Genomic DNA, 15,406 nt, shown 5'->3' with positions numbered 1-15,406 from the left:
GGTTTAAAAAAAAGCAAAAGAGGGAAGGATGCAGGGATGTAGGGAAGAAAGAAGTATAAACTGTATTGTATCTATTGCTTCATAATAAATCACCCTAGATTAAATGGCTTAAAGCAACAAACATTATCTCATATTTTCTGTGGGTCCAGAATCCAGAAACAGTTTAGCTGAATCTCTCACAGGCTGCACTCAAGGTGTCAGCTAGGGCTGCCTTTATCTCAAGGCTCAACTAAGGGAGAATCCACTTCCAACATCACTCACATCAGGACTTCCCTGCTAGTCCAGTGGTTAAGACTCCACACTTCCACTCCAGGGGGCGCGGGGTGGATCCCTGGTCAGGGGTGCAGCCCAAAAGAATCAAAACCAAAGCAACATCACTCACATGGCTGTTGGCAGGCGTCAGTAGACCCACTTCCAAGATCACTCATACCGCTGCTGGCAGGCCTTCTGTCCTCACTGGCTATTCAGCAGAGATGTCAGTTCCTTGCCTGAGGGGCCTCTCCATAGCGCAGCTCACGAGAGCGAAGCTGGCTTCCCTCAGAGGAAGCCCGGGAGAGAACAAGAGAGAGGGCCAGCAAGATGGAAGCCAGAGTCTTTGTGATCTAATCTCAAAAGTGATATCCCATCCCTTTTGCCATATTCTACTTGTTAAAACTGTGTCATGAGATCCAAGGTCACACACTCAAGGAGAGGAGATTACACAAGGGCACAAACACCAAAAGGCAGGGATCACTGGGGACATTTTAGATGCTGTCAACCACAGAAATGAAAAACAAAAAGTGTCATTGTTTGCTTATGATGTGGTGAATGCAGAAAATCCGGAAGAATCACACTAGAGTGAATGGGGAAGTCTAGCAAGCTTGCTGGGTACAAAAATCTAGACACAAAAATCAGTTTATACTATATATAAGCAACAAACAGAAAATGGAAATTTAAAAATAACCCCATTGGACTTCCCTGGTGGCACAGTGGTTAAGAATCTGCCTGCCAGTGCAGGGGACAAGGGTTCGAGCCCTGGTCCAGGAAGATTCCACATGCCATGGAGCAACTAATCCCGTGTGCCACAACTACTGAGCCTGCGCTCTAGAGCCCGGGAGCCACAACTACTGAGCCCGCATGCCACAACTACTGAAGCCTGTGCGCCTAGAGCCCATGCTCTGCAACAAGAGAAGCCACCGCAATGAGAAGCCCGCGCGCCGCAATGAAGACCCAATGCAGCCAAAACTTAAATAAATAAAAATTTAAAAAAATATATATATATATATAGAAAAAAATAAATAACCCCATTTACCATAGGAGCAAACAGTTAAATAATAACTGTTGAAGCTAGGGTTGGGTACTATTATCTTTACCTTTTCATATATTTGAAAATTTGGGGATTTTCCTGGTGGTCCAGTGGTTAAGACTCCGTGCCTCCACTGCAAGGGGCACAGGTTCAATCCCTGGTCAGGGAAGTTCCGCATGCCACGCAGCGCAGCCAAAAAAAAAAAAGAAAAATTTGATATTAACTTTTTTTTAAGTATCAAATATCTGGAAACAAATCTAACAAAAGATTTGCAAACGTTTACAGAGAAATTTAAATTTTTTCTCATTTATTCTAAACAAATGGAGGGATAAAGCATGTTCACGGACTAGAAGACTCAATATCATAAAGACGGCAATTCTCTCCACATAGAGTTATAAGTTCAATACAATCAAAATCAAAATCTCACCTGTGTGTGTGTGTGTGTGTGTGTGTGTGTAGTCTAACAAGCTGATATTAAAATTTGAACAAAAGTGAAAAAAGTCCAAAAAAATGTGGGAAAAGTCTTCAGCCATATTAATAACACAAAGTAAAACCATAATGAGATGCCATTATACATCCACCACACTAACAATTCAAACTGCCAATAGCAAGTTTTGATGAGGATGGTAAGTAACAGGAACTCTTATACACTGCTGATGGGCTGTTAATTGGCACACCCACTTTGAAAAACTGGTTTTATCTACTCCTCAAGTTCACATGTAGGTGGTGGTTATGTTTTATGATCTCTCCATAAGTATGTGATATTTAACAGTAAAAAAAAGTAAACTGAAGGGTAAAAAAAGAGAACAGTAACATAGATTCCCAAAGATGAGCAACAGAAGAGGAGACTCCAGAAAGTAAATTCTACCTCAGGGAACAAATAGAGCAGAAAGTAGATTTATTATTTGCTCTAAACAGAATTCCAAGGTCTAAGAATAAAATCCTGAAACACTAGAAATCTCCCATTACTTTCCACACTTGCATGATACGGGGTACTCAAACCAATAGGAATACTTATTTCCATCTTTGAAGAGGAAGTCCACTGCAGGAGGCATTCTGCTACGAAAGAACAGAGTGGGGGTCTCAAGTGCAAGTAAAATTCAGTCCAAAGAGCAGAGCAAGCCAATTAATGAGTGCCGCTCTTAGCTTTTTGGGTAATCAGTCTCAAAAGAAGCATTCCAGCTGCTCCATAATTTAAGTGTACCACTATTTGCAAGAGGGCAGAGCAAAGCAAAAGAAATGGACAAAGCACCTCCTAAAGTCTAGTACTAAAGCCCAAAACTCACTTATTTTATCATAGAAATAAATGATTGATGTGAGAACATTAGCTAAGGTGATGACGTTTAGCATCTGAAGATGCTCTCTGACTGACCTAAATATATATATTCTTTTTTTTTTAATTTTATCTATTTATTTTATTTATTTTTGGCCGCGTTGGGTCTGAGTTGCCATACACAGGATCTTCGTTGAGGCATGTGGGATCTTTCATTGCAGTGTGTGGTCTCTTCGTTGTGGTACACGGGCTTCTCTCTAGTTGTGGCTCACAGGTTCCAGAGCGCGTGGTCTCTGTAGTTGTGGCACACGGGCTTAGTTTCCCTGCGGCATGTGGGATCTTAGTTCCCTGACCAGGGATTGAACCCACATCCCCTGCATTGTAAGGCGGATTCTTTACCAATGGACCACCAGGGAACTCCCTGACCTAAATAAATGCCAAAAAAGAAACACCATGTACAGTATTAAAAAGAACAGTATTTATTTACATTCCATTTACTTTCAAAAGGATGAGGAAGCTGGGGAAAATATATTGATACTTATAAAGGAAGTAGTCTCATTTTACTTAACCCATTTGTGTTTTTCATGAAACAACAAAGATTTGACTTAGAATCACAGGGCTAATGAGACCAAAAGAATTTATCCAGTTCAATTGTCCATCTTTAGCCAAGACTGAAATTATACCACTGCAGGCAGATGAAAATCTACTTCATTTACAAGTAAACACCAACTAATACATACATCATAAAAGAACTAGCTTTCATAAAATCTGTCATAGCACCCAACAGATCTGCAATAAAAGACACAGCCATTGTAATAAAGAACATTAAGAATCTTTGTGCAACAGTGAAAAACAATTTATACAGCAGAAATCACAATTGGCTATTAGGTCAATAGCATCACAGTAACAGTACTCAGTGTCGTTCTTATTCAAACATATACACTATTTTTCAGTCTTGGTTATCACAAAGACATCAGTAACTAGGATGTACACACAAATATTTTATAAACACCATAGGAAACAACAAATAAAAAAATGAAAATACCCTTACATTTTGTAACAAATTAAAAACGTTAACTTTACCACTATATATTTGTCTCATTATTTTTAATTGGTTTGTACACTTTAAAAACAGCATTGAATTTTATAAAAATACTGATAATGGCTCAACATTTTTTGAAGTCAGGAAATCTTTATAATTCAGTAGTCTGTGGTTTATGTGCTTCTTTCTTCCACCACCATAGTCCTCTAACCACCTATTTACTCAAAAGCAACAGCAACAACAGAGGTCTTTAACAGCTATCCAAGTATTACATCCGAAAACTTCTAGTTCTTTGAAATGGTTGGAAGGGGTTTTTTAGTGTCCACATCAGCAGCTGTGGTTTTGCTTTAGGTTTTTCAGGAAACAGAAGTGCTTCACTTTCTGGTGTAGGAAATCGTTCTTGGTAGACTTCAGGATAGGACTTTTGAAACTAAAAATAAAAAAAAAAGGATCCAAGAAGTGTCAAAAAAACAAATGAAAGTCAATAAAATTGGGCACTGTAATTTTTGTTTGTTTGTTTGTTTTTGTTTTATTTTTTTTGGTGGTATGCGGGCCTCTCCCGTTGCGGAGCACAGACTCCGGACACGCAGGCTCATCGGCCATGGCTCACAGGCCCAGCCGCTCCGCAGCACGTGGGATATTCCCCGACCGGGGCACAAACCCGTGTCCCCTGCATCGGCAGGCGGACTCTCAACCACTGCGCCACCAAGGAAGCCCTGGGCACTGTAATTTTAAAATAAGTTTCTGATGCAATACTTCCCTATTTTTGTTTTGTTTTAATGTTTACTGCTTTCCATCAGAAAAGAAAATAAGAAGAAAACAGATCACTTCAACACAAATCCGTTTCTTGTTGTTAAATCATTGGATTGCATTTTCAATAGATCGGATTCATCTTTAATTTGATCTAATCTTCCAATAAACTCACTTTAGTCATACTTCTTTAAATTTCTCCCCTGCCAACTATAAACACACCTCCCTTTTAAAATATTCACAAGTAATTCTGACTTATGTTCTACACAGTCAAAGAAAATCTGGGCCCAACAACATTTCCCCATCTCCCTGCTTCTCCAGCTTAGCTCCACCTGCTTCTACCCAAATGGAAGAGAAAACATGCTGGTATACATTACTTTACAAAAAGCTTACAGAGAAGCAATATGTTTTTCCTTTGATCGTCACCACTGAACTCTTCTCCAAAATTACTCTGAGAAGAACAGGATGGGAATCTAGAACCTTTGTGCTTTGTGTATAATCTTAGGTGGTGTGATCAGAAATCAAGCTATGCAGGATTCAGTCTTTAAAAATAAACACCATTCACTTGCTCTTGAATCAATACTTTAAAAATGATCAAGGTAGGACCTGTGTGGAAGGGGAGAGGCAGCACCTCTAAAGGAAGGCCTCTGGAGTGTGGAGTTCCAGAGTTCAGAGCCGCGTGGGTGACAGGGTCTTGGTGCTCTGGTCGGGTGTCAGGCCTGAGCCTCTGAGGTAGAAGAGCCAAGTTCAGGACATTGGTCCACCAGAGACCTCCCAGCCCCACATAATATCAAATGGCCAAAGCTCTCCCAGAGATCTCCATCTCAATGTTAAGACCCAACTCCACTCAATGACCAGCAAGCTACAGTGCTGGACACCCTATTCCAAACAACTAGCAAGACAGGAACACAACCCCACTCATTAGCAGAGAGGCTGCCTAAAATCATAATAAGGTCACAGACACTGCAAAACAACAACCAGACACAGTACTGTCCACCAGAAAAACAAGATTCAGCCTCATCCACCAGAACACAGGCACCAGTCCCCTCCACCAGGAAGCCTACACAACCCACTGAACCAACCTTACCCAATGAGAGCAGACACCAAAAACAATGGGAGCTAAGAACGTGCAGCCTGCGAAAAGAAGACCCCAAACATAGTAAGTTACACAAAATGAGAAGACAGAGAAATACACAGATGCTCCAGATGAAGGAGCAAGGTAAAAACCCACCAGACTAAACAAATGAAGAGGAAATAGGCAGTCTACCTGAAAAAGAATTCAGAGCAATGATAGTAAAGATGATCCAAAATCTTGGAAATAGAATGGAGAAAATACAAGAAACGTTTAACAAGGACCTAGAAGAACTAAAGAGCAAACAAACAATGATGAACAACACAATAAATAAAATTTAAAATTCTCTAGAAGGAATCAATAGCAGAATAACTGAGGCAGAAGAACAGATAAGTGACCTGGAAGATAAAATAGTGGAAATAACTACTGCAGAGCAGAATAAAGACAAAAGAATGAGGGGCTTCCCTGGTGGCGCAGTGGTTGAGAATCTGCTTGCCAATGCAGGGGACATGGGTTCGAGCCCTGGTCTGGGAAGATCCCACATGCCACAGAGCATCTGGGCCCGTGAGCCACAATTACTGAGCCTGCGCATCTGGAGCCTGTGCTCCGCAACAAGGGAGGCCGCGATAGTGAGAGGCCCACGCACTGCGATGAAGAGTGGCCCCCGCTTGCCGCAACTGGAGAAAGCCCTCGCACAGAAACGAAGACCCAACACAGCCATAAATAAATAAATAAATAAATAAATAAATAAATAAATAAATAAATAAGACGACGCCACCAACCAGCCAGATTAGGAAACTTTCCTCCTGTTGTCCCTGCTCAGCACTACTACCTATGCTAAATCCAATCTATTTAAAAAAAAAAAAGAAAAAGAAAAAAGAATGAAAAGAATTGAGGACAGTCTCAGAGACCTCTGGGACAACATTAAACACAACAACATTTGAATTATAGGGGTCCCAGAAGAAGAAGAGAAAAAAAAAGGACTGAGAAAATATTTGAAGAGATAATAGTTGAAAACTATCCTAATATGGGAAAGGAAATAATCAAGTCCAGGAATCGCAGAGAGTACCATACAGGATAAATCCAAGGAGAAACATGCCAAGACACATATTAATCAAACTATCAAAAATTAAATACAAAGAAAAAATATTAAAAGCAGCAAGGGAAAAGCAACAATTAACATACAAGGGAATCCCAATAAGGTTAACAGCTGATCTTTCAGCAGAAACTCTGCAAGCCAGAAGGGAGTGGCAGGACATATTTAAAGTGATGAAAGGGAAAAACCTACAACCAAGATTACTCTACTCAGCAAGGATCTCATTCAGATTCGACGGAGAAATTAAAACCTTTACAGACTGGCCAAAGCTAAGAGAATTCAGCACCACCAAGCCAGCTTTACAACAAATGCTAAAGGAACTTCTCTAGGCAGGAAACACAAGAAAAGGAAAAGACCTACGATAACAAACCCAAAACAATTAAGAAAATGGTAATAGGAACATACATATCAATAATTACCTTAAATGTAAATGGATTAAATGCTTCAACCAAAAGACATAGACTGGCTGAATGGATACAAAAACAAGACCCATATATAGGCTGTCTACAAGAGACCCACTTCAGACCTAGGGACACATACAGACTGAAAGTGAGGGGATGGAAAAAGATATTCCATGCAACTGGAAATCAGAAGAAAGCTGGAGTAGTAATTCTAATATCAGACAAAACAGATTTTAAAATAAAGACTATTAGAAGAGACAAAGAAGGACACTACATAATGATCAAGGGATCGATCCAAGAAGAAGATATAACAATTGTAAATATTTATGCAGCCAACATAGGAGCACCTCAATACATAAGGCAAATGCTAACAGCCATATAAGGGGAAATCGACAGTAACACATTCATAGTAGAGGACTTTAACACCCCACTTTCACCCATGGACAGATCATCCAAAATGAAAATAAATAAGGAAACACAAGCTTTAAATAATACATTAAACAAGATGGACTCAATTGATATTTATAGGACATTCCATCCAAAAACAACAGAATACACTTTCTTCTAAGATATACAGATTGCCAACAAACACATGAAAGGATGCTCAACGTCACTGATCATTAGAGAACCGCAAATCAAATTACAATGAGTATCACCTCACACCAGTCAGAATGGCTATCATCAAAAAATCTACAAACAGTAAATGCTGGAGAGGGTGTGGAGAAAATGCAACCCTCTTTCTTGCATTGTTGGTAGGAATGTAAATTGACACAGCCACTATGGAGAGCAGTATGGAGGTTCCTTAAAAAACTGAAAATAAAACTACCATATGACCCAGCAATCCCACTACTGGGCATATACCCTGAGAAAACCATAGTTCAAAAAGAGTCATGTACCACAATGTTCACTGCAACTCTATTTACAACTTCCAGGACATGGATGCAATCTAAGTGTCCATCGACAGATGAATGGATAAAGAAGATGTGGCACATATATACAATTGAATATCACTCAGCCATAAAAAGAAAGGAAACTGAGTTATCTGTAGTGAAGTGGGTGGACCCAGACTCTGTCATACAGAGTGGTAACTCAGAAAGAGAAAAACAAATACCGTATGCCAATACATACACATGGAATCTAAAAAAAAAAAAAAAAAAAAAAATGGTTCTGAAGAACCTAGAGGCGACAGGAATAAAGGCGCAGATGTAGAGCACGGACCTGAGGACACGAGGAGGGGGAAGGGTAAGCTGGGACGAAGTGAGAGAGTAGCATGGACATATATACACTACCAAATGTAAAATCGATAGCTAGTGGGAAGCAGCCGCATAGCACAGGGAGATCAGCTCGGTGCTTTGTGACCACCTAGAGGGGTGGGATTGGGAGGGTGGGAGGGAGACGCAAGTGGGAGGGGATATGGGGATATATGTATATGTATACCTGATTCACTTTGTTGTACAGCAGAAACCAACACACCATTGTAAAGCAATTACACTCCAAAAAAGATGTTACAAAAAAAAAAAGATGTTAAAAACAATTTTAAAAAAAGAAAGAAAGCTGGGGAGTGTGTTGAATAAAAGAGACTTATGAGACAAAAACAAAAACAAAAGCAAACAAAAAAAAAAGATCAAGGTATGTATACCTGAAACTAACACAACATTGTAAATCAATTACACTTCAAGTTTTAAAAAAGATCAAGTTAAACCTATGCTGAGTTGAAAACTCTTCTCTGAAACCCTAAGCTGTGTTGTTTAACAAGAACTAAAAACTTTTAGTGATGCCCGCAGCAAGAAACCAATTTGATAGGGGCTATGTAAAACCAAAGACTCTTAAATTCTGGACATTTTACACTTGTGAATTCAGTCTGATTTGCCTTTCAAAAAAATCCAAAGAAACTGTTCTCATTTGACAGCTTCTCTGAATTTAAAGTAATTGCTCCACTAACTCACATCATACCACATATCAAAACCAAGGACAAATATTAGAGAATAGCTTCATAAATGAAGAGCTCAATAATGGTAAAAGATTTACACTGGAGAATAAAGACCTGGAAAACTGACCATATTTGTGTAAATTAATATATGAAATAAATAATTTACTTTCAAAACTGCTCTGTCTCTGAAGATGAGATTCGTATGAAACCTATTAAAATAGAGAATAAAAAGGAAACAAAACAACATAAGAACGGTAGGGAGAAGAAATGACTTATGAAGAATATCCTTTTTACCTGCTTCAATTTTTTCTTCTTTTCTTTACTGGAGAGTTTGGCATCTGTGATGACTTCCTCCAACAATGCTGCCAGAGGTTCCTGAGAGCCGTATACTCTTTGGTATTCAAATTCCTCTGGGCTAATTTGACGGCAAAATGATGGAGCAGACAAAGTGATATCCATATCAGCTCCTGGGTATTTTATCTGGGGCAAAGGGATTATTAGTGAAAGCGCATTTTCAAATAAATTTCAAGAATTAATTCAGACCGTAGATCTCCTAGTAGGAATGATATGACATTCAATTTGACTGGGAAAAACTATAACGAAAAGTAAAAAGTGTTTCCATAACTTCAAAAAAAAATTCACGTAAAGCCACAGTGTTGCATATAAGTTTTTGCCTTTTTAAACCCCAAAACCATTTTCATAAACAAAAAACCTTGTGCTCTCTTCTAATAAGATCTGAAATTTACACACAAACTGAACATATTGCCTAGAATGATTCCAAACACACACGATGAACTATGTAGGTTCTTCCCACATCTGGAGAGTCTGTTCCTCCCTTCCTTGGGCACTGACAAAAGTACAAGTTTAGCTCAGCTGCTGTGTAGAGGGAAGTACTGCACCCATCTCCAAACATGTTCATAGCATGAAACTAGTGAAAACAAATGTGCAGACACTACAGGGCAAAAGGCAGAAGGGTGAAATAAGAGGGAAAAAGGTACCAAGATCTATAAATAAAAGCATCCATTAAAAATACTTAATTTCATCCAAATCAAAACTACAATGAGATATCACCTCACACCAGTCAGAATGGCCATCATCAAAAAAATCCACAAACAATAAATGTTGGAGAGGGTGTGGAAAGAAGGGAACCCTCCTACACTCTTGGTGGGAATGTAAATTAGTACAGCCACCTTCACAGCATGAAGGTTCCTCAAAAAACTAAAAATAGAGCTACCACATGACCACGCAATCCCACTCCTGGGCATATATCTGGAGAAAAACATGGTCTGACAGGATACATGCACACCAATGTTCATTGCAGTACTGTTTACAATAGGCAAGACATGGAAACAACCTAAATGTCCATCGACAGAGGAATGGATAAAGAAGATATGGTACATATATACAATGAAATATTAATCATCCATTAAAAAGAATGAAATAATGCCATCTGCAGCAACATGTTTGGACCTAGAGATTGTCATACTGAGTGAAGTAAGTCAGACAGAGAAAGAAATATCATATGATATGGCTTATATGTGCAATCTAAAAAGAAATGATACAAATGAACTTATTTACAAAACAGAAACAGACTCACAGACTTAAAGAATGAACTTATGGTTACCAAGGGGCAAGTGTGGGGGGAAGGGATAGTTAGGGAGTTTGGGATTCATGTATACACACAGCCATAGTTAAAATGGATAACCAACAAGGACCCCACTGTATAGCACAGGGAACTCTGTTCAATGTTATGTGCAGCCTGGATGGGAGGGAAGTTTGGGGGAGAATGGATACATGCATATGTATGGTTGAGTCGCTTTGCTGTGTACCTGAAAACTGTCACAACATTGTTAATCGCTATATTCCAATATAAATTAAAAAGTTAAAAAAATTTTTCAGAGTCCAAGAGGTTCATCTCCTCAAAAATATAGCACCTACTGTTCTTCTGCACTATATAAAATTACTACCATTATATTCATGTCTTTGGTTTAAGACTTTTTTTTCCCAGAAGCCACAGTTAAAAATAAATGTGTTAAAAGAATACAGAAGCGGAACCAAGATGGCAGAGTAGAAGAATGTGCTCTCACTCCCTCTTCTGAGGACACCAGAATCACAACTAGCTGCTGGACAATCAACGACAGGAAGACACTGGAACTCACAAAAAAAGATACTCCACATCCAAAGACAAAGGAGAAGCCACAATGAGACGGTAGGAGGGGTGCAATCACAGTAAAATCAAATCCCATAACTGGTGGGTGGGTGAATCACAGACTGGAGAACCACCACCACTCCCTCCCATCAGGAAACTTGCACAAGCTTCTTACATAGCCTCATCCACCAGAGGGCAGACAGCAGAAGCAAGAAGAACTACAATCCTGCAGCCTGTGGAACAAAAACCACCTTCACAGAAAGACAGACAAGATGAAAAGGCAGAGGGCTATGTACCAGGTGAAGGGACAAGATAAAACCCCAGAAAAACAACTAAATGAAGTGGAGATAGACAACCTTCCAGAAAAAGAATTCAGAATAATGATAGTGAAGATGATCCAGGACCTCGGAAAAACAATGGAGGCAAAGAACAAGAAGATGCAAGAACTGTTTTAAAAAGACCTAGAAGAATTAAAGAACAAACAGAGATGAACAATACAGTAACTGAAATGAAAACTACACTAGAAGGAATCAAGCAGAATAACTGAGGCAGAAGAACGGATAAGTGACCTGGAAGACAGAATGGTGGAATTCACTGCCACAGAACAGAATAAAAAAAAGAGAATGAAAATAAATGAAGAGAGCCTAAGAGACCTCTGGGACAACATTAAACGCAACAACATTCGCATTATAGGGGTCCCAGAAGGAGGAGAGAGAGAAAGGACCAGAGAAAATATTTGAAGAGATTATAGTCGAAAGCTTTCCTAACATGGGAAAGGAAAGAGCCACCCAAGTCCAGGAAGTGCAGAGAGTCCCATACAGGATAAACCCAAGGAGAAACACAGCGAGACACACAGTAATCAAACTGGCAAAACCTAAAGACAAAGAAAAATTATTGAAAGCAGCAAGGGAAAAATGACAAATAACATACAAGGGAACTCCCATAAGATTAACAGCTGATTTCTCAGCAGAAACTCTACAAGCCAGAAGGGAGTGGGATGATATCCTTAAAGTGATGAAAGGGAAGAACCTACAACCAAGATTACTCTACCCAGCAAGGATCTCATTCAGATTCGATGGAGAAATCAAAAGCTTTACAGACAAGCAAAAGCTAAGAGAATTCAGCACCAACAAACCAGCTCTACAACAAATCCAAAAGGAACTTCTCTACGTCGGAAACACAAGGGAAGAAAAGAACCTACAAGAACAAACCCAAAACAATTAAGAAAATAGTAAGAGGAACATATGTATCGATAATTACCTTAAACGTGAATGGATTTAGTGCTCCAACCAAAAGACACAGGCTTGCTGAATGGATACAAAAACAAGACCCATATATATGCTGCCTACAAGAGACCCACTTCAGTCCTAGGGACTGAAAGTGAAGGGATGGAAAGAGACTGAAAGTGAAGGGATGGAAAGAGATATTCCATGAAAATGGAAATCAAAAGAAACCTGGGGTAGCAATACTCATGTCAGATAAAATAGACTTTAAAATAAAGAATGTTACAAGAGACAAGGAAGGACACTACATAATGATCAAGGGATCAATCCAAGAAGAAGACATAACAATTATAAATATATATGCACCCAACGTAGGAGCACCTCAATACATAAGGCAACTGCTAACAGCTCTAAAAGAGGAAATCGAGAGTAACACAATAATAGTGGGGGACTTTAACAACTCACTTACACCAATGGACAGATCATCCAAAATGAAAATAAATAAGGAAATGGAAGCTTTAAATGATACAACAGACCAGATAGATTTAATTGATATTTATAGGACATTCCATCCAAAAACAGCAGATTACACTTTCTCCTCAAATGCGCACGGAACATTCTCCAGGATAGATCACATCTTGGGGCACAAACCAAGCCTCAGTAAATTTAAGAAAACTGAAATCATATCAAGCATCTTTTCTGAACACAACACTATGAGATTAGAAATGAATTACAGGGGAAAAGACATATAAAACACAAACACATGGAGGCTAAACAATATGTTACTAAATAACCAAAAGATCACTGAAGAAATCAAACAGGAAATCAAAAAATACCTACAGACAAGTGACAATGAAAACACGACAATCCAAAACCTATGGGATGCATCAAAAGCAGTTCTAAGAGGGAAGTTTATAGCTATACAAGCCTACCTCAAGAAAAAAGAAAAATCTCAAATAAACAATCTAACCTTACACCTAAAGGAACTAGATAAAGAAGAACAAACAAAACCCAAAGTTAGCAGAAGGAAAGAAATCATAAAGATCAGAGCAGAAATAAATGAAATAGAAATAAAGAAAACAATAGTGAAGATCAATAAAACTAGAAGTTGGTTCTTTGAGGAGATAAACAAAATTGATAAACCATTAGCCAGACTCATCAAGAAAAACAGGGAGAGGACTCAAATCAATAAAATTAGAAATGAAAAAGGAGAAGTTACAACAGACACCGCAGAAATACAAAGCATCCTAAGAGACTACGACAAGCAACTCTATGCCAATAAAATGGACAACCTGGAAGAAACGGACAAATTCTTAGAAACGTATAACCTTCCAAGACTGAAACAGGAAGAAAGAGAAAATATGAACAGACCAATCACAAGTAATGAAATTGAAACTGTGATTAAAAATCTTCCAACAAACAAAACTCCAAGACCACATGGCTTCACAGGTGAATTCTATCAAACATTTAGAGAAGAGACAACACCCATCCTTCTCAAACTCTTCCCAAAAATTGCAGAGGAAGGAACACTCCCAAACTCATTCCCAAGGCCACCATCACTCTGATACCAAAACCAGACAAAGATACTACAAAAAAAGAAAATTACAGACCAATATCACTCATGAGTATAGATGCAAAAATCCTCAACAAAATACTAGTAAACAGAATCCAACAACACATTAAAAGGATTATACACCATGATCAAGTGGGATTTATCCCAGGGATTCAAGTGTTCTTCAATATACGCAAATCAATCAGTGTGATACACCATATTAACAAATTGAAGAAAAAAACCATATGATCATCTCAATAGATGCAGAAAAAGCTTTTGACAAAATTCAACACCCATTTATGATAAAAACTCTCCATAAAGTGGGCGTAGAGGGAACCTACCTCAACAAAATAAAGGCCATATATGACAAACCCACAGCAAACATCATTCTCAATGGTGAAAAACTGAAAGCATTTCCTTTAAGATCAGGAACAAGACAAGGATGTCCACTCTCACCACTATTATTCAACATACTTTTGGAAGTCCTAGCAACAGCAATCAGAGAAGAAAAAGAAATAAAAGGAATGCAAATTGGAAAAAAAGAAGAAAAACCATCACTGTTTGCAGATGACATGACACTATACAGAAAGAATCCTAAAGATTCCACCAGAAAAGTACTAGAGCTAATCAATGAATTGGGTAAAGTTGCAGGATACAAAATTAATGCACAGAAATCTCTTGCATTCCTATACACCAATGGTGAAAATTTGAAAGAGAAATTAAGGAAACACTCCCATTTCCCACTGCAAGAAAATGAATAAAATACCTAGGAATAAAACTACTTAGGGAGACAAAAGACCTGTATGCAGAAAACTATAAGACACTGATGAAAGAAATTAAAGATGATACCAACAGATGGAGAGATATACCATGTTCTTGGATTGGAAGAATCAATATTGTGAAAATGACTATACTACCCAAAGCAATCTACAGATTCAATGCAATCCCTATCAAATTACCAATGGCATTTTTTACAGAACTAGAACAAAAAAACTTAAAATTTGTAAGGAGACACAAAAGACCCCGAATAGCCAAAGCAGTCTTGAGGGAAAAAAACGGAGCTGGAGGAATCAGACTCCCTGACTTCAGACTATACTACAAAGCTACAGTAATCAAGACAATATGGTACTGGCACAAAAACAGAAACATAGATCAATGGAACAAGATAGAAAGCCCAGAGATAAACCCACGCACCTATGGTCACCTAATCTATGACAAAGGAGGCAAGGATATACAATGGACAAAAGACAAAAGTCTCTTCAATAAGTGGTGCTGGGAAAACTGGACAGCTACATATAAAAGAATGAAATTAGAGCACTCCTTAACACCATACACAAAAATAAAGTCAAAATGGATTCGAGACCTAAATTTAAGACCGGACACTATAAAACTCTTAGAGGAAAACATAGGAAGAACACTCTTTGACATAAATCACAGCAAGATCTTTTTTGATCCACCTCCTAGAGTAATGGAAATAAAAACAGAAATAAACAAATGGGACCTAACGAAACTTCAAAGCTTTTGCACAGCAAAGGAAACCATAAACAAGACACAATGACAACCCTCAGAATGGGAGAAAATATTTGCAAACAAATCAACGGACAAAGGATTAATCTCCAAAATATATAAACAG

The 15,406-nt window shown here is 38.5% G+C and overlaps 1 protein-coding gene across 1 annotated transcript in view; it reads right to left on the bottom strand.

Annotated features, from left to right (window-relative positions):
• Nucleotides 1–3,014: 3,014 nt before the first annotated feature.
• Nucleotides 3,015–15,406, bottom strand: part of DEPDC1B (DEP domain containing 1B) — a 103,796-nt gene continuing 91,404 nt past the window's right edge. Inside the window, exons 10-11 of the mRNA XM_049707927.1 lie at nt 9,144–9,329; nt 3,015–4,030 (exon numbers count right to left, since the gene is read on the bottom strand). Coding sequence (XP_049563884.1) covers nt 3,869–4,030; nt 9,144–9,329 — 348 coding nt within the window. The 3' untranslated portion in view covers nt 3,015–3,868. The remainder of the gene's footprint in view (nt 4,031–9,143; nt 9,330–15,406) is intronic.

The sequence above is a fragment of the Orcinus orca genome, chromosome 3, assembly GCF_937001465.1.
Source record: "Orcinus orca chromosome 3, mOrcOrc1.1, whole genome shotgun sequence".
Taxonomy (NCBI): domain Eukaryota; kingdom Metazoa; phylum Chordata; class Mammalia; order Artiodactyla; family Delphinidae; genus Orcinus; species Orcinus orca.
This window is presented reverse-complemented; position numbering and strand designations above follow the sequence as displayed.